This window comes from Botryllus schlosseri, chromosome 10, assembly GCF_051294905.1.
Source record: "Botryllus schlosseri isolate E-star chromosome 10, Bs_hap1, whole genome shotgun sequence".
Lineage (NCBI taxonomy): Eukaryota > Metazoa > Chordata > Ascidiacea > Stolidobranchia > Styelidae > Botryllus > Botryllus schlosseri.
The window spans coordinates 19,509,397-19,529,148 of NC_137245.1; the positions used below are offsets into that span (position 1 = coordinate 19,509,397).

The window sequence follows — 19,752 nt, forward strand, 5'->3', positions numbered from 1 at the left end:
AATTCGTCGCACGGAACAATGATTACACAATTACTGACTGAATATTGGAGTTAAAATGGTCATTTCAAAATGACGGGGTTTCGCGTTTCAAACAGGGGGATTCGAACCCCCTGCCTACGCGCATGGTACACGCGCGTATAAATAACGAAGACGTCTCTGAGGAGGTCGCATCGATTCGCCTGATTACTAATTACTGGTCACAAACAACTTGGGCGTTTGAGCATTTCGTACGAGGTGGCCGCCACCTCGTAAATATGGTGACGAGGTGGCTGCGCCACCTCGTAACCTCGTAAGTCGGCGCCTATGTGTATAGGGTTACCCTAGCTTACAGTATATAATCATTCCATGCTATCAAAAATATCTGAGGATTCACCACTAAAACAGGTGCAGAATATGAAACTGAATAGGTTTTGACTAAAATTTGACTAGTCACAAAGGTTTCTACATTACTACGAGCAAGATAGCATCACTAATTATATCGAAATTTGACTAAAATCTGTAGACAGATGCACCGCTCCCAGGTTTCGTTGCAAAGAGGACCTCTTCCAATTTTCGTCCGTCGAGTTTCGGGCCCGACGACTCGAAGTATTTGGAAGAGACTGTCTCCAGGAATCCTTTCAAGCGCTCGGCCGGCACAACGGAGACGGCGCAGCCGCCCCAGCCTGCCCCGGTCAAACGGGATCCGAGCGCGCCCGCGTCTCTGGCAAGCAAAAATCAATGAGTACAGTACATGTACGCAATTGAAATTACCGGCCGAAACCAAACTTATCACCACGGCTGTGGTTACACTTACATATACCAGCAACTATATAGACATTTTCAGTACACCAACTCCGACTCCAAAATTGCTGTATATCCAGGGTAGCAATGACCCAAGTCACGATTTTTTGGTGACTCGACTTGACCCGAGTCAATTTGTGTATGGACTCGACTTGTACTCGAGTCATTGTGCATGAATCGAACCAAGTCATATGACTCGAGACAAGGGCAGCCAAGACAGACATTTCACAATAATTTCAAAGAATAGTAAAGTCATCAAATTAATTGTATTTCGTCTATCAGTCCTGATACTTGGAAAAGAAGGCCAGAAACTGTTGGAACTGAGAAAATTTTCGATATTATGAATGCGAGCCATTCTATATCACTCGAGCGGAGTTTAAAAACATGGGTTGAACCGGTCTGAACTCAAAACTGAACAGTGAACACAATGACTTGGACTCAGAATCGAGTCACAACTCTATGACTCGGACTCGACCCTCTACATTGTGACTTGAACTCGGATTTGACTCGCTGGTGAATGGAAAATGACTCATCTTGACTCGAGACAAAACTATGAAAGTGAGATTGACTTGTTGCGCGGAATCTTGTGACTCGGTTAAATCCCTGTGTATATCTACCAGGTAAATTATGCGTTTATTTCATGTACATTTATTATTTTATATCAAATAGTGCCCGCAGAAAGAATTATGTTTGTGACGTGAAAACTTAACTTCCATAATCCATAACTGCAACTGCCCACGAACACAAATATTTGAAGAGAAAAAAATCATCCCACCTGCAAATCTCTGTGAGACGATCCAATTCGGCGCAACTGCACTCGTACATTTTGCTACAGCTGACATGACTGGCCGACATCAAGGTGCCTGTAACACGACCGAGATTATTCCGGCCACGCAAACGAAACCGGTCCGGATTAACGTACCGAGAGTCCCAATTTTGTCGGCGACGTCCGAATCGCAAGTCTTCTTGAATTCCACCACCCGGCCCGCCTCGCTGAAGACGTGTTCCGCACGCTGACGCAACTGGAAGGTTTGTGCTGAAAAAAAGACACCCTCCAATCGATGTCGGGTCGACCTAGAGTAGAGTTGGGCCAAATGCGGCCCGTACAATTTTGACTTTGGTTTGCAAAATGATGTTGAAGATATAAAAAAACCACCATGGATTCGATTTTGGCCACTTTAGTACGGCGCAGGAGGAGTATTCAGACTTCATGCATGTATCTGATATTTCGGTTTGCAAAAATACGTTGAAGAAATAAAAATAGCGCCTTATATTCTGTTTCTGGCGACATTTTAGCGGATCGCTAGGACAACTGCAACTTCTGACGCATGCATAGACACAATATTTGGGTTTGCAAAAATGTGTAGAAGTAATAAAAAGAGCATATTGCTCTCACTTTTTCGCTGCGGGTGAAGACAATTCTAACTATCTCGATGGGCGTCCAGCCCTCGATTACATACCAGAGTACTTTTGAGACGTCTACCATTTTACTTTTACTCGGAGTAGTTTTGGCTATGTTGGAAATCAGTAAATCTACTTGCATGGCGTAGATCATTGGTTCCCAGCGTGGGCGGTTCTAAGAAATAGGGGGGCGAAAATGTTAGAACGTCCTGAGATATATTCAATCAACACGGCCAAAAAAATACATGTGAAGACGACTTATTCAGCATATGACACGAAAGTTGACTACAAATAGTAAAAACGAGGGCGATTTTTTTTCACATGTCATAATAAATCAAACTTATGTCTAAACTGTAGCGTTAGGACAAAAAATTGTTTACCAAGTCAAAAATTTCCCAGTTTATTGAGACAACCAACTTGTGTGGATTAAAAGTTTCAGCAGGCTGCTCGGGAGGGTCCGCGAGCAAAATCTTATGCGACACGATTAACAGATATATTCAAACGTGATCTCCACCCGTAATGTAGCAGAAAATTGCGGTATTAGACCTACTTAATTGAGTAGCAATTCTGATTGCTTTGACCGCCTCTGGTTGGAGCCCGCTACTTCCAAACCGAGACGCGGATGTCAATTTTGGCGAGTCGGGAGAAATTTAAAATTACACTGAGTCATAATTCAGAATCCTGCAGGAGTCTGTAGCTGCCTGCGTGTAACCCATGACACTCACTGTCACGCGTGTTTTGGCTCAGGCAGGAAGCCACAAGCTCGTCGTCGGACAGGCCCAAAATTTGCAGGATTTCGCTTCTTTTATACGGTTCCGGGTGCAAGCCGCTCGCGACAAGCTCCAACATCTTGTCGTAAGAGGCGTCCAGCGCCGATTGCAGATCGTAAAATCGTTTCACCGCGCCGCCGTCAACCCCGTTTTGCTTGGCGAGAACCTGTCACCAAAGATGTCTGGATTTCATTTCTCATCTAAATTCTGGTTTTCCTGAAAATGCTGTGTATTGCGATACGAGCCAAGCTTGGTGAATGATTTGAAATGAGCTGAACATGAATTTTATCGTATTTATTTTTATTTCAAAATTTGATTCATTTTTCAAGCTTTTACGAATCCAGTAATTTTAATTGTAATCTAATTTGGAAAAAACTGTGTAGCTATAATTCTAATTCCAATCTAAATAGGGGAAGCAGAAAATTTTCTAGTCCCATTCAGCTTTTCAAGCCGGTGTACCAAAGTTTTCGAGGGTGTATCACCTTGACGGAGTGTAGCAGATACCGTTATTCGAGTACCTATGTTCCAAGTTGTGTCTCTTTTACGGCCAAATGATGCCAGTGGCACACCATCCAAAATAAATTTGAGTTTCCGAACCACGACTGTTTTATAGCACTTTATGACCATTGCGTGTCAATCGCTACTAGACAGAAACGTGGTTCCATGAATATCGGCAGCCTTGTGCAACACGTTTGTCGATTTTAAGATACGGCTAACTGAAGTTTCAAGGCTTTAGAGTAGCGTTGGGATCCCGGGATTTGAAGCAATCCCAATCCCGGGATTTGTAAACAGCATTTTCCAAGGCTTACGTAGCGCCATATCTCTTATTTTGGTAATAAAGCAATGTCAAAAACTCTGCTCATTGTCTAGAACAATTCACAATTATTTGATATTAAAGCCAACCATGTCATAACAATGATTTACACAATCACTTCCGTCGTAGTCTACGTAGTCTAGCAATGTAACTGAGTATCGGAAGGTCACAAGGACGGTGCTCTGGAGGTGAAATACAGGTCAAATAATAGCGAATTTCGAAGATGTCAGTGCGAAGAAAAAATCACATGTTTGGCGAAACTGTTTGTTTTATAAATCTACATAAAACACCAAATGCAACTTGTGTCAAGACGTTTTGAAATCTTCAGTGTTTAGCACAAAGGGACTGATAACGCATTTGAGGTCCGTACAAATGATAGTAATTAAACCATGCATGATTCAATCGGACACGTCGAAGAAAGATCAGCCAAAAATGAAAATGAGGAAGATCGATTCCTATAAAATAAATCGCATAAGTCTCGCCTCGATGAACTTCTTAACCAATTAATTGCTGTGGACGGGCTAACATTTATTCAATTTCCCTAAGTGAGTGAATTCGTCGGGCCTTCAAGGCTTATGGCTATGACTTGTCAGGATGTCGCAAACGGGTTCGTGACTTGGTGATCGAGCACAGCAAATAAATCCGTAAGTGTGTGGAAGAAAAGCTTATGGCAATGAAACGCAACATTGGACGTTTTTCGATCACATTTGACGAATCAACTTCTACACGAAACAAGCGGTACATGAATTTAAACGCTCATTATCCGGGTGGCCTTCGGTCGCTGGGTTTTATTCGTATTCACGGGAGCATGTTTCTGCGGCAATACAACAAGGAATAAATGTTGTGTGTGTAGCTTGTATGTGTATTCTACTACTTTGCTAATCCCGGGAAATCCCGATCCTGGGATTTCATTTTTGATCCCGAAGTCCAAACCCTACTTTAGAGTAGCCTACTGAAACTATAATTTTCGTTGATAAAATATTACTCCTGGTATGAAGGCATATATAGTCGTTACTCGTAAAACCATTTGACTATGATCTTCACAACTGATACTCACTAGGATTTGATGACTCAAATCACTGTGACCGCCTCTACAAATACTATATGAGCAATAAAAAAGCACGCGCCTGGGTAGCGATTTTGCATTCCGCCACCCTCTGGTTGAAGTGCGACGTCGCGGCCTTGTTGAGCTCCACGCAGCAGTTGGAGATCACAAAAACCGACCCTTCCGGCAAGTTAACTTCTTCCGTACGAATCGGATTGAAGGAAATAAGCTTCGCCTATAAACACACCGACGATATAGCAACACGTGACACGGCCGTTTCTGCGAACAAGACCATACCGAGCCAGCTTCGGCCAGAAACGAAATAGACTGATCCATTCCGCCACCTTGCGTGCCGATGTATCTCTCGCACTTTGCGCAGATCTCAGCCATCGTGAGCTGAAGAACACACAGATATAATTAAACAAAACCGTTCTTTCTAGCCCATGATAAATATTAGAGATGGTGTGAACCTCTGAAAGGTTCAGGTACGCGTGAACGCAAACCTTTTTGAAAGGTTCTGTTGATATTGAGCAGAGTGTAAAATGGGTTTCTATACTTGCTACCGATATTGCCCCATTAACAAATTATTCAGCAGTAGGCAACACCCCAATAGAAGCACTTTGGTTTTTATGGTACAATAAACATATGAAGTCAAGATTGACCCCGTACGCCTGCTAGATTTTTTACATCAGGCAACGATATCAATTGATTGGTTGCATATAAGAGAGAGAGAGAGAGAGAGTCTTTATTTTCATCGAACCAAAATACATAACAAACGGCAGTGATGGTGGTACAGAAAATATGCGTGCACAGTATTCGGTATTAGATAGGAATGATCGATAAGACCGTGAAGGTCATCTAGTCTGATCACACCAGCATCAAACAGGTACACTTGACTCTGAACAGTCTGGCTGTAAAGAAATGTTTAGTTAAAGGAAAATAGAAAAAAAATTAAACAACGGTGGCAAATGATCAATGAAGCAATGTCTGGGCGAGGTAGGGCAACAGTGGACTACAGGCATGTATTTCGCTCTTGATGTTGTGTGATTGCGGGTCAAGGTAACAGCAGAGAGCCACTAAATATTCACAAACAGAAAGCTGGATATTTAGAGCAAACTTTTGTACCACAGCAAGCAAAAATCTAGAGATTGTCATTGCATGCTCGATTGGTGTTGATTATTTTTATGCTTCCTGCGCCATGCATAGAGTGGCCCGCAGTTGAAATGCAATAAATTTCAACCAGAGATGTTCTGATGGAATGAAAATTGTAATATATGAAAAAGGTTCACAGTGCAGAACCTACCAAGGTTCGTTCGTGAACGTGAACCTATAAATTTGTGACGTTCGCACACAGAACGCGAACGTGAACCTCACGTTCACACCATCCCTACTAAATATGCGGAGTAATACAATCAAAGCACAGGCCATTTCCATTAGATTGTGATTGACTCAATACTTTTAGAAAGTTCGCAATGCTCTAGCTTCATTCCATTATCACAAAGTCAGGCAGAACAACCGCTCAAAATCACGAATACAACTTTGTGATCAACGGTTAAGTGTGTAATAATGGGTATTGCCAAAAAAAACGACGACCATTTGAATATTGTGTGGGGTTTTTAAACCAGGACTTGTAATTGCAACCATACAACTCTAAAAATTGAGCGCCACAATCACCCGTTTATACCGACAGTTCCCCAGATAAATTTCAGTGCTACAATCATTCCTTTTTTGCCTTTTTCACAGAAACACACTACCATTTGTCCGGTTCTAAAAATAGCCCAATCATTTTACAGAGTCTTGGGGAAAGAAACAATAACACTATCACCATCATTTGAAATTGATATGAATGGCATTACTAGTATTACATCAAGAACAGTAAAATCACATCAAAATTGTGGTACCAAAGTTCAATACAAAACGGACAACGCAAATACCTTGGAAATAGTTTTCCCGTTCACATGCGCAGTAGCCAAACCGGACACACACACAAGCGCACTCGAGCTCGATAATCCTGCGTTTTTAGGCACGGTCCCATGCACAAGAATATCCATGCCTGACAAGAAATGCACGTCGTCAAGCCAGAATAGCATGCAACTCAACCGAGAGCGAAACAATAAACCCACCCTGCGACTTATCCAGGTCCAAGTGTTCGAGGACACCGCGATACCCGCAGAAGAAGTAGTGATACCATTGCGGGTTGTTGCGATCAATTTTGACATCGGACACACCTGTTTCGTAGTCACTACAAAGTTCACGGGGATAAGGACCAGGGTTGTAACCAAGTCACAAGGTTCCGAGTCACAAGTCAATCTCACATTTATAGTTTTGCCTCGATTCAAGTCGGGTCATTTTCAATTCACCACCGAGTCAAGTCCAAGTCAGTGAGTAGAGGGTCGAATCTGAGTCATAGTGTTTTGACTCGAGTCCAATATGTTCACTGTTCAGTTTTCAGTCCGGTTCAACCCATTTTTCTCAACTCTGCTCGAGTGATATAGAATGGCGCTTTCAAAATATAGTAATTTCCCTCGGTCTCAACTGTTTCGGGCACTATTTTCCAAGTATCAGGACTGGTAGAGGAAACATCAATAACGTGGTGATTTTACTATTCTTCCAAGTTACAATCTCTTGGCCGTCCTAGTCTCGAGTCATATGACTTGGCTCGAGTCATGCACAATGACTCGAGTTAAGTTGAGTCACCAAAAAATCGCAACTCGAGTGATTGCAACGCTGATAAGGACTGATCAAAAACTAAACTGGAGGGTGCAGGGAGTTTATAGCAGGATTGTAATGACTCGAGTCCCGATTTTCAGATGACTCAACTTGACTCGAGTCAATCTGTGTATTGACTCGACTTGGACTCGAGTCATTGCGCATGACTCGAGACTCAGACGGCCAAGACCAACATTTCACTGGAATTTCGAAGAATAGTAAAGTAACCACACTGTTGGGATTTCATCTATTGGTAATGGTACTTGAAAGTGCGACCATCAGAAACTGCCAAAAGTGAGGAAAATTAGTATATCATAAGTGCGAACCATTCGATATCACTAAACAGAGTTATAAAAAGTGGGTTTAACAAGACTGGAAGCTGAGCAGTCAACACAATGACTTGGACTCAAGTCATAATACCATGACTTGGACTCGACCCTCTGCTCGCTGACTTGGACTTTACTCGGTGGTGAATTGAAAATGACTCGACTTGACTAGAGTCAAAACTATAAGTGAGATTGACTTGTGGGTATAGGCCTACCATTTGTTTTGAATCTTTTGTAAATTTTCTCAAAGAACCAGATTGACAGAATCGGATGTGATTGAGACCCACAAAAATGATATGCAAGTCAAAAAGACATCGGATGCTTATTTATAGTCACACTTTAACAATTGTTTGATATCGAGGATAAGAATATCAGTGTGATTGCTAATTATTATATTCGCCTCACACTAACTCCGTTCAGATATCGCACACTGACAAACCAGGGCTATGGAGCCTTTCCCTGGTGTTTAAATTTGTGACTACTTTTGAAATTTCGAGATGCATCTTCGCGGCAATGACAGCGGCTACTTTGTATGCCTGTTATGACACTTTCACTCACAAAAGCGAGGTAAACCAATTCAAAAACAGATTCCCACTTTACAAAGAATCAAGTTTGAAAAGCAAGTAGTTTAATGAGCAGTCAATATATGTTCCGTAGAAGAAGTGAAATCATAACCACTTGAGTAAGTTCAAGTAGGCAAAACCGGTTTCCGCACACCGCAAAAATGGAGGTACTTCATCAGTGACCACCCCCAAACACAACTACACGCATAATGTCAAGGCTCACCAGTATTGGTCCGAATCCAAGTTGGTCAACCGAATTTTTTGCGAGTCATTTCGCCTCACAGCGGCGCAGATGTCTTGTTCGATCGCCATCGGCAAAACGGAATATCCGCAATAGTCGATATGCTCCCCGATCAAATTAACCTGAATAATTAACAATTTCATTTTGACGGCAGTCACAGCCCGTCTGCATCCGAACTCAGTCAAAACTCAAACGTGGATTGCTAATACGCTGCAGGGATACGATAAGATAGTTTAATGGTGAAGAGTCCGGCTTCTTGATTGGTAGGGCGTGGGTTCGATACCCAGTCGGTTCAGACCCAAATACCTGATCAGTAAAACTGGCATCCATGACTTCCCTGCTTGTCACAAAGCAAAGCATGGATGAGTGGTGCAAGACTTAAAAAGCGTTACAAGGCTATATCTGCACCTTCCTTGTCCAGCGGCATATGCACATCAGACACTCATATTATGCCTATGCGCAGATCGTGTGTATGTAGGCCTATAACATGAGTCAGTGTCTATGCCGCAAAACATCAAAAAAAAAAATAACGTCATTTCTCCTTTCTGCAGCAGCCCCTCCACAGCAAAATCCGAATCACAGAGAAGATCGTACTATTTTGTTTCCAGTATACAGGTGTTCAGTGATGAAGTACTTTTTACTTTTTCGAAGCACTTAAGTAGGTCATGCCTGATTGCACTGCATCCTCAAGTGCTTTTATTGAACTACTTCTACTTAACCGTTTTCAATTTTTCTGCAAAACCTGGAATACTTACTTGGAAGTCGCTACATCTACTTGGACTTAGTAGAAATTCAAGATGTTACTTCTACTTCCACTTTTTTGCAAACTGCATTTCATTTCTATCGCAGCCGTTTGCATTGTTGGTCAACTTATCATTTGACATCTTGTAGCCTACTTTGCATGCCTACAGTAGTTGTAGACGGCACATTGTCTGTTCATTGTGAATCATAAATAGTCAAATGAAACAAATAGGTTGGCATGGTGTTATACTAAATGTACCGCAATATCCTGTGAGACTGGTGGGCATTGGTTCTTATATCAAGAAGCGCATGATGAAAAATTGTGATGTAGACAACTTTGTCAGAATGAAGCAACACGGTGTGTCACCAGCAGTGTACGGTACAACTTCAGTGTTGCCAGCCAACAACTGCTGCTGTTGAACGTTCTTTCTCCATTCTTAGTAAGGACAGACACTTTCGTGGTACTAAACAAACTTTATTTCTGCCAAAATGCGTGATGTAACTACAGGAATTCTTCATAGGTTCGTTAAAATAAAGCTTTTTTCATGTAAAAATTTGTCAGTTTTCAAGTCAAAAAGTTTTTTCAGTCCAACCGACTTCGTAACAACAGAAAGTTCCAACCAGAAACGAAGGTAAGTACCGTAGTAGAATTCAAACATTATGTGGGCAAAATTTTAATCTTTTATGTCAAAATCTTCAGTTTTAGGTGAAAAAAATCATCTTACTGATCAGTAATTTTTCATCTTGCATTTTTGGAAGTAGTCACCTCGGTTTGACCGATAGCGACCCCTCGACCAAGTCTACTTTTTGAAACAACTTATTAAAGTACTTTTCCGTCGTTCTATTTTCTGCTTTGACGCACATCAGCCAATATGACCGTTACGATTAACGAACACTTACCCGTCCAGGTGCCCTAGCAATGAATTCGGGCTCACTACCAAACTTTGTCTTGAAGGCTGCAACCATACGCATGAATCTAGAAAAATCACACCTACGAATCAGAATTCACAAGTCAATGAATTCGTAACAGTTGAATCATAGGGACTATGTACAATTACACATAGCGGGTATTTCACATATCCAATTATGCTTCATTGAAACTAGATATCCGAGTCTACGAACTAGAGTCAAAGGGTCTGTTCCATAGGCGCCGACTTACGAGGTTACGAGGTGGCGCAGCCACCTCGTCACCATATTTACGAGGTGGCGGCCACCTCGTACGAAATGCTCAAACGCCCAAGTTGTTTGTGACCAGTAATTAGTAATCAGGCGAATCGATGCGACCTCCTCAGAGACGTCTTCGTTATTTATACGCGCGTGTACCATGCGCGTAGGCAGGGGGTTCGAATCCCCCTGTTTGAAACGCGAAACCCCGTCATTTTGAAATGACCATTTTAACTCCAATATTCAGTCAGTAATTGTGTAATCATTGTTCCGTGCGACGAATTTGCGAGAGGCAAGTTTTCAACCAGCGCCAAGCGCTGCGTGATGATATCCCGCTGAGATGGTCGCGAAATTAGGTCAGTCATTGCCATGTGCGTGGCAATCGTCGCCAGCCTGATTTATCGCATCTCGAACAAGCCTGATTCCGCTGGCTTGAACAATCGCATCTGCAATAGGCCCAGTTCAAACTATATCATCGCTTGTCTGCGCAATCGCATCTGCATTGGCGGCTTCTGCCTGGTGTGCACGATATCATGGTGTTGATGATTATACGGCATACTCGTATGATAAGCTTGTCGACGAGTCCGGAAGTGCTGTTAATTAGCGACTCCCTGATCTGTCGTGAACAATTAAATACGCGCGCTTATCAATGCGTCGTACGTCTTATGTAGCGTTGGCGATGATTTGCGCAAGTCAATATGTACGAGTTTATTTGGAATATGTGCTACAATGGCGCCGATTTCAGGTGGTTCAAACCTTTCCTCTTTTATAACTCAAGCCTTATCACAACTTCTGATGGTTATGTTCAAGTATTAGCGGAAATCAATTACGCATGTACGCACGCGTCGCACCTGTTTGCGGACATTCGATGTCATTCAGTTTCGCGGAGTCACTCTTTAACCACAATCGCTAATCAGCATACACTTAACGGCATTTTATCCAAGCTATCGCCATCGGAAAGTTGAAGCCAAAGCATGGTAGGCCCGAGACGCGGTAGTTAGGCTAGCGATATCTATCGTACTAGGCCTATTGCAGATGCGATTGTGTAGGCCAGCGATGATCTCGTGTGCACCAAGCCAATGCAGATGCGATTTTGTAAGCCAATGATGATATCGTGCGCACCGGGCCTAGTGCAGATGCGACTATTCAAGCCAGCGGAATTAGGCTTGTAGGTGACGCGATAAATCAGGCTACAAACAATTGCCGAGCGCGGGGCAATGAATGACCTAATTTCGCAATTATCTCAGCGATAGATCGCGTCGCGTTACATTGTGCAGTGCAATGCGTACGGACGAATCACGCTTATTGTCGACACGCCTTTCGTTAATTGGCCGCGCGTAACAGTGATAATACGACTGAATTGCAACCGAGTATTGCCTTCAGAGCGCTCGTTTGAAAAGGGCGGGGTTTCGCGTTTAAGGAGGGGATTTCGCGCTTCCAAAGGAGGGGCTTTCGACCCCCGAAACCCCCTGGCTTCGCGCCTGGATGTACTCCAAAAGTGCTTAGCGAACGTAAATCGGGAAATGCACCAATGCCGCCAAAATCCCTGTTTTAATCTGCAAACAATTGCCGCGATGCGAGCTTCTCAATGCGAAGCCAGAAACCGCACGAGACAATTGCTGATTAGCTGCGCGATTTCACGTTTGTAATCATCATTATTGTTGGTTTGAAACATTATATTCGAGAGTTGTCGTGTGTTACCTGCGAACTTGCCAGCCCAGTGCGTGGTGTATTTCGTTACTCACACGACGCATTGCGCGTTGATAACATTGATGCAACTTCAAATTCTTAGTGACGTAAATTCTGATTTTTGTTCGATGCATTCCGCCTGATGGAATGCATCGTATACATCGTCGGACGAATGATCGTACCGTTTTAAGATTCCACTTAATAACTTGACTGCATGGTTTGATAATAATGCGTGCAGAGTCGTAAAACGTAACGTAAAACGCAAATGGTTAACGCTGATCAATCAATCAATCAGTGATTGGTACTCTGCACATACACCAGCGGCATTAGGAAAGTGCGTTTTAGTGCGACGATGACGTCATCGACACGGAACAATTATGACGTCACAAGACTTCGCCACCTCGTAAAAAAATAAAAGTCGGCGCCTATGGTCTGTTCTAGATAGACAGCATATGAGAACTTTATGAGTGTTCTTAGCTTCTTACAGTACACAATTGACAAAAAATGGCTGTACTAAATGTACTGTCTGGTAGGTATACAAATGATCTTGTAGCGAAGTCACAAGATGTATACATTTCGACCATGAGATGCAATTGCGATGACACAATCACCACGGTAACGGCACACTGTGGCCGAGTACTGTATCTAACCGTAGTGTTCTATATGGTGTCGACACAAGCAAATCTCACTGCTCAGGCAAATTGATTCACGTCACAATTTCCACTTGGCTACAGGCAATTTGACGGTCATTTTTGACCGGCTTGCCGAGCATTAAATTTGGTAAAACGGGTATCGATCGAAAGCTGACTCTGCACTGATTACGAAAATATAAATTTTATTCTGCTCGCGTCCCTGGAACCCCCACAATCATTGTTATGGAGATTGGCATTGGGACGCAACAATGCTGTCTGACGAAACGAGAGAGTAGCTCAAGAGAAAAAGAGCGGACAGCATTGTTGCGTCCCAATGCCAATCTCCACAACAATGAAAAATTCGAGGCTGATTGTGGGGGTTCCAGGGCCGCAAGAGGAATAAAATTTATATTTTCGTAATCAGTGCAGAGTCAGCTTTCGATCGATACCCGTTTTACCAAATTTAACGCTCGGCAAGCTGGTCAAAAATGACCGTCAAATTGCCTGTATTCAAATGGAAAATGTGACGTGATTCAATTTCACCGAGCCGTGAGATTTGCTCGTGTCGACACCATATAGGACACTATGATCTCACAATATACTCCTCCATGTGGATGTCAATTTATTTCGAAGTATCAATAGTTACAGGATGCCATATATTTTTGTAACAATCTACACCTCCGACACCTTCACACTGCCATGCAACGTAACTACTGACAACACCTTTCCAAAACTTCGAACAAACTATTCGTACCTCGCATGCTGTCTTTCGTTAGTCTCCAAAAGACTGTCGATCTTATACACAGGCGGATCTGCCATTTTAAGCAACACTAACCAATTTCTATCGCAAGTATTCAAGCTCTAAAAAGAGAAAAGCATACTTGAAAATTGATCAACAAACAGCTACAGTCGAAAAGGCGGCAAACGCACGAGAAAACATGCATCGCCACCAATAAATACCCGTCGGTAAACCACAACGGAGGAAGCAATGACTCAATTCCAAACTAGTACACCCTCGAAGAACAAGCTGTCATGTTCCACAATTCGATAACGCAACAATATCTAGTTGGCAATTCGGCATTAATATTCAAGGCACGTAATGCACGCGCCTCGGCACGATTAAACACGGACACAAATTCAACAATTTCACATAGTTCAGTCATTAATACGATATAATGAATCATTCCAAGAGTCAAGACAAAAACTTCAAATGGCAGCAGTTTAAATACGAAACAGTTCAAGTTCCTCACGACGTTTTGTCGGCAGACTGGAATTGCAATTGTCTCTGCGGCGATGTAATAATACCCATGACAGGCGCGGACCCCATACGCACAGGTCCAATACCGGACGTCGTACAATTTTGCACCGGCACGAGCACCACATTGCTCGGCTTGTTATGCTTCACTGTCGGTCGATACTTAATGGCGGGGTTGATAATTTGAACGGGCGTTAGAATGGGTCGAACCACCGTCGGTTGGGTTAACACGAGAGGAACGGGAGAGCTTGTGGCGTTGCCCCGCGAAGAGCCGACATTGTTTTGAGGTATGATGTTGTACCTGGTGCCGTTCACGACTATAGAGTGCACCGACGTGGCGGGGTTAACATGGTTAGGTGGCGGCATTGTGACTTGCGAGATGCTTGTCGCTTTCGTTTGACTTGAGTTCTCGCTGACGATTACCCGAGGCATGATCACGGTGGGGTTGCGATTGGAAACGGCGACGTGCACGTTGGAATTTGTTCGGTACGGTTGACGATGAGGATTAGTAGTACTATAACCTTGGCCGGGTTTCAAACATATAGTAGGCACCACTCCGCCTGCTTTGCTCTTAACCTCTCGGTGAGTGTTTTCTATCAATTCCTCCATCGTAGCTGCTGGCGACGAGTCTCCGAATCTTTGTATTGGAATAACTCTACCGTCGTCTAATCTCGCGGCAGGCACTATCGCGCCGTTTTTCATTTGTATCGCGAGCGAACTGTCCACCCGCTTGTTAGTTTGGCCGTATTTCAGCGTTTGGCTGAATTTTTTCACTGGCATCTCCGACTGGCTTTTATCCGTGGACGTCGGCCTTTTCCGTTTTTGCCTCTCCAGCCGCTTTCTCCGAAGTTCGTCGGCTATTTCCTGCAGCCTGGTCTCTTCTTCTAAGTACACCATGTCTACCGTGTCAAACACGTCAGAGTTTGGTACCAATATCGGCAAGAGCGACGGAAAACAAGTACATTTTTCTTCCGCAAATTGAAGTATTTTGCCAAGCAGTTTGTTCTGCTGCTTGACTTTGTTCCTCGTCCTTCGGTCATTAACCGGATTGCTCTCCTGTAGTTCATCGCGGTCCGCTAATTTCAGCAGTTCTCTCATGTGAGACTTAAGCACCGTCTCCAATTCTTCCAAAGCGGGCTCTAACAAACTCAGCCTTTCGGCTTCGTACAGATATTCGTCATACTGCTTATCGATGATCTTCCTCGTGAAATACGGATGCACGTATTCCTCATCGTCAGGATCGAAACTACCGATGCTAGACATTGGCGAATCGACATGTGATGATGTCAGAATATCTCCAAAATAGGGAGGGTACTTGCTTGTCAATTCCTCACTCCACGGGTCGGTTCGGTCTACCCTGTTATCGATTTCGTCATGCTCTTTTTTCATTTTAATCTGAGCAGTCATGCGTGCTTTTTGAAGCTTGACATGCCAAGGCTCTAATTCGTCGTAAAGCCAACGAAGTTTGTCTATAAGTTCGCCGTGGTTGTCCATGGCCAACCTTCCGTAAGTTTGCTTGTTTTCGGTTGTGTTTTGCACTTCTAAATCGCTAATCAATATTTGAATCGCGTCGACGCTGTCGCAGAGCATCTCAAAGTCCACGTTGCCATACTTGGGGACTGGTTCCTTGACTGTTTTTTTTGCGCCACTTTTTCGGGACTTGGTCTTCGATTTATTACTCGTGGGACTCGATGACGCGTCCGTCACCTGATTTTTCAGAGCTCTTCGTGATTTTCGAGGGGAGCTTGTCAGTTCATGGGTGTAACGGGTAGTCTGTTTCCTGACCCTTTGAGGCCTTTTCTCCACTTGGAACTTATCTATCAATTCAGCCATTTCCTGGTCTGGCTTTTCGAGTGTGTCAGATTTACAATTTTTGAGTTTGGTCACGACGGTTGGTGAAGGCTGTTCGCATACAATCTCGGAATTTGAATGTTTGTGAGCTTCAGTATCAGTTGCGGTTGGATTGCATGGTATTTCATCAGACTCAATTGATGTAACAGATAGTGAGTTGGCTTCTTTTTCGCCTGAAACTGCTTCTTCTACACATGTTTCTGATGAAATTCCATTCACCATGTTGTTAGATCTATGGTCACCTGCTTCTTCCTGGCTGACTTCAGGTTGGGTGTCTGCAGAGGCAACGCAAACCTCATTTTCAACCTCCTGTGGATGTTCGGGCTTCGGAGGACTCCAAATCTCATCTGGCACGTCAACAGGCACGGGACTACCGTGCTCACGGTGTCTGTAGACGCGTACTTCGTCCCCACAAAATTGGGGAAAATAAATGTAGCAATTGCCTAAGTAATCTTTTCCTAATTGCATGCACTGCAACTGCGCTCCATCTAATGCGGACAGCGCGTTTTGCACACTTTGCAACGAAAACAACGAATCGCAAAGAGCCTTCAAAGTCTGAGATTTCTGTGCAAGTGTTAAATCCGAGAAGGCCTCGGCTGTGTTAGTGACGAAAGGATTTTTCCAATCGAAAGTTTGGAAAAATCTCACGTCGACCCCGATTTTATCAGCCGCAATCGAATACGAGTCGTATTTCTGGACCAGTTCAAACCATTTTGCAAATTTTTCTTTTAAGCGTCGATTCCAAGTAGAAAACAACATCGGAAATCTGTTATTTATATGTGTTCGCTCTTGATAACTGCACAACAACGATGTCATGATTCTCGACAGGTAAAGCGAATGCTTTGGAACGAGGAGGCTTCTCTCAAACTGATACATATTCAACTCCGGAAATTTTAACGGCGTCTCGCATAGTTGCAGAAAAAACGCGACTTCCGGCAAAGCCGCGCATGTCTTGATCGACTCAATCTCCGTGTCACTTTCGATAGTAGCAATCCACGCTGCGGCTATTCTTTGATACAGAAATTCCTGCTGACGTCTTTCGCGGTAACTGGCTTTCTTTTCATCCTCGTGTAGCATGGTTTCTTCGCAACGCACAAAATCGAACACCAATTTTGCCGAGCTGTCGTCCAAAGTAGATGCGTACTCTCTTGTGTTGCCAATACGACCGTACCGGCTTACAGGAACCAGATTCTTATCATCGTTGGTCATGTCTAGAGAAAACTTTCCTTCTGAAGTGACAGACAGTTGTGTCTTATCCCGTATGTCTTTCTTTAAAAGGGCTAACTTCGATTCAAAAGCTATTTCAATGCGCTTAGCTTTCTTCGAAATGATATGATCAGTGCTGTTATAACGATAACAGTTTTCTACCATAAGTCGGAAGTCCTTGGCAAATTCGGTGATGCTTTTATATTCATTGCTGATGAATTTCTCCACCATTTTGTTGATCCACATCGGAGTTTTTATTTTAATGTGATAATCCCATAGTCCGAGAGCTTCTGCATCCACTTCTTCCATGAACGGAATGCATGCGGATTTATTTTGTCTGATTATCTCGGTCAAGATACGGTGTCCTGTGTCAAGCTCTTGTTTCGTTGCCTCTGTTTTAATTGGGTCGGGTATTGATTCATCTCGAACAACGCTATCCATGGCATCTTTTTCCTGATCAATGATATCCGAAGAGCTCATTTCATAAAGGAAAATGTAAAGGCCTGGAAATGTAAAATTTTCTTATATAACTTCGATAACAGATTCGTGGGTTTTTTTACTCTGTCATACTGGTACTATACGCTACCGCTACATCAACGCATCTGAGTTTACTTCTCGCGCCAACCAGGAACAACATAAGCCAGAATGGATAAGAAAGCTATGTAGCAACAACGTTGACAAATGAAGCACATCGCCCCCGTCTCATTACATCATTCAAATAGCGGTGCGCGTGATTTGTTACATGGTTCTTCCATCTCGAAAATATTCATATGCATTAGTTTTAAATATTTACGTAATCTGTACCGACCCCTTGATAGAACGATCATGCGTTGATTCAATGAAAATACAACGGCAGTTTGATTCACTGCGTGACGAATCAATTTTCTCGTGTGTGCATACCATTATAGAGGTGCCCGATACATTTCCACGCTGAAAGCTGAATTTTAATCAAAACACAAATACTTGCTTGTCCGCTTCAACTCTTCATATGTTACAGCTGGTGCCTGGTGGTTGTATAAGCCATTTACATAGTTACATTTGGCCGCAGAAGCGCGTTTAGACAGGCTCGATTTCGTCATATTCATGGTCCACTATGTGTGAATAGTCGGCTGCTAAATCAAAACCAGTGTAAGCGGTTCGGTGCATTGTTACGTGTTACCCAGGGGCCTGATTGGAATCGCTGGCCTTTTTGCCTGATATATCAGGTGAGCAGCGATGATTTTCCAATTTAAAGTAATTTAATAAAAAATAATTAAAAAATATAATATAGTGTGAGCACAGGACACCGATTCCAAACAGGGGCCAGGTCAGGTGAACTGGGCCTGGCCTACCTTATTTAGCCTTTTATCACAAACCTAAATAGATTTGAACAGCTTCTTTGAGGTACAGAAACCTAAATATATTGGATATTGCCATTTTAGACATTAATTCGTAGTCCAAGTTGAACTTTCAGTTTCCGAAAATGTCTGCTTTCAAAAAAGCACATAAGGCCTTACAGAAGCCCCATCGAGAACGTCATCAACCAGAAAGTCGCCAGCACCTCGGAATACTAGAAAAAAGTTCCGACTACAAAGCAAGAGCCACGAATTATCACAACAAGCAAAAGCAATTGCAAATACTCCGCAAGAAAGCCTTGGAACGCAACCCGGATGAATTCTACCACAAAATGATCCATAAGAGGCTGAAAGACGGTGAACTTTGGCTGGACAACAAAAGACCAGAAGACGCGATGACAGGAACCCAAAGAAAATTGATGGAGACTCAGGATTTTAACTACATACAGATGAAGTTACAAATGGAGCAAAAGAAGTTGGAACGGCTATCCCAAATTGTCGATTTCGATCGCAAGTCATCGGGAAAAAGGACTGTTTTTGTTGATTCGGAAAAAGAGGCTAAGCGTGTCAAGTTGTCGGAGGAGCCTGCTATACCGGAAATAAAGCTCACCCCCGAAGCTGAGGAGGAGAAACAAAAGTTGAAGAAAGAAATCGAAAAACGGAGGCAGCGACGTGATGAACTTAAGATTATCGCCGATAAAATGGAATCACAAAGACACTTACAGGACACTACCGTGAAACGGCAATTGGTTGAAAAGGAAACTAAGAATAGCGCTCCAATATATAAATGGAGGACCGTCCGAAAGAAGTGAATGGAACGTGTATAATTATTCTTTTTCCCCAATGGTGTTGTTGAGATTTCGCTCGATCTATGAAATTTGACCGGCATATCATAGTGAATGGGTCGGAAACTTGACAAGAAGAATCAAACAGTCCGATAGGAATGAACCATATGACTCGGTTCATAGCTGTACGCAGGGCTTCCCTACTTCCGCTTCGATCATTCTTCACCAGGTGCCTGCCCAGTCATTTGTATGATTCCTGGCCTATCAACTTGACGGAATGTCCCACTTTCAGAGTAGATGTAGCAATGCAATAATATGTGGACTACCATATTTCTCATCTGCATTGACAGGTCTTGTATTTCCGTATTTCCATGCAATTTTAACTGGGTTTCACTATCATGGCTGCATTACATCGTGTGGATTGGTCTTGATGCATTGCTACAGAG

The 19,752-nt window shown here is 43.1% G+C and overlaps 3 protein-coding genes across 3 annotated transcripts; 1 reads left to right on the forward strand and 2 right to left on the reverse strand.

Moving 5' to 3' along the window:
* Positions 1-335: 335 nt before the first annotated feature.
* On the reverse strand, positions 336-13,750 carry LOC145448903 (N-acetylgalactosamine kinase-like). Its single transcript, XM_080327350.1, has 11 exons — positions 13,630-13,750; positions 10,291-10,366; positions 8,632-8,771; positions 6,934-7,052; positions 6,745-6,863; positions 5,108-5,206; positions 4,893-5,045; positions 2,907-3,117; positions 1,703-1,816; positions 1,556-1,643; positions 336-700 (listed from the first exon to the last, which is right to left on the reverse strand). Exons 1-11 carry the CDS (start codon positions 13,692-13,694, stop codon positions 490-492), a joined length of 1,395 nt encoding a protein of 464 aa, XP_080183476.1. The 5' UTR covers positions 13,695-13,750; the 3' UTR covers positions 336-489.
* LOC145448900 (uncharacterized) lies at positions 13,736-17,855 on the reverse strand. Its single transcript, XM_080327347.1, has one exon. It carries the CDS (start codon positions 17,665-17,667, stop codon positions 14,122-14,124), a length of 3,546 nt encoding a protein of 1,181 aa, XP_080183473.1. The 5' UTR covers positions 17,668-17,855; the 3' UTR covers positions 13,736-14,121.
* Positions 17,856-18,580: 725 nt separating this feature from the next.
* LOC145448904 (putative U3 small nucleolar RNA-associated protein 11) lies at positions 18,581-19,723 on the forward strand. The gene has a single exon (XM_080327351.1). It carries the CDS (start codon positions 18,650-18,652, stop codon positions 19,331-19,333), a length of 684 nt encoding a protein of 227 aa, XP_080183477.1. The 5' UTR covers positions 18,581-18,649; the 3' UTR covers positions 19,334-19,723.
* Positions 19,724-19,752: the final 29 nt, after the last annotated feature.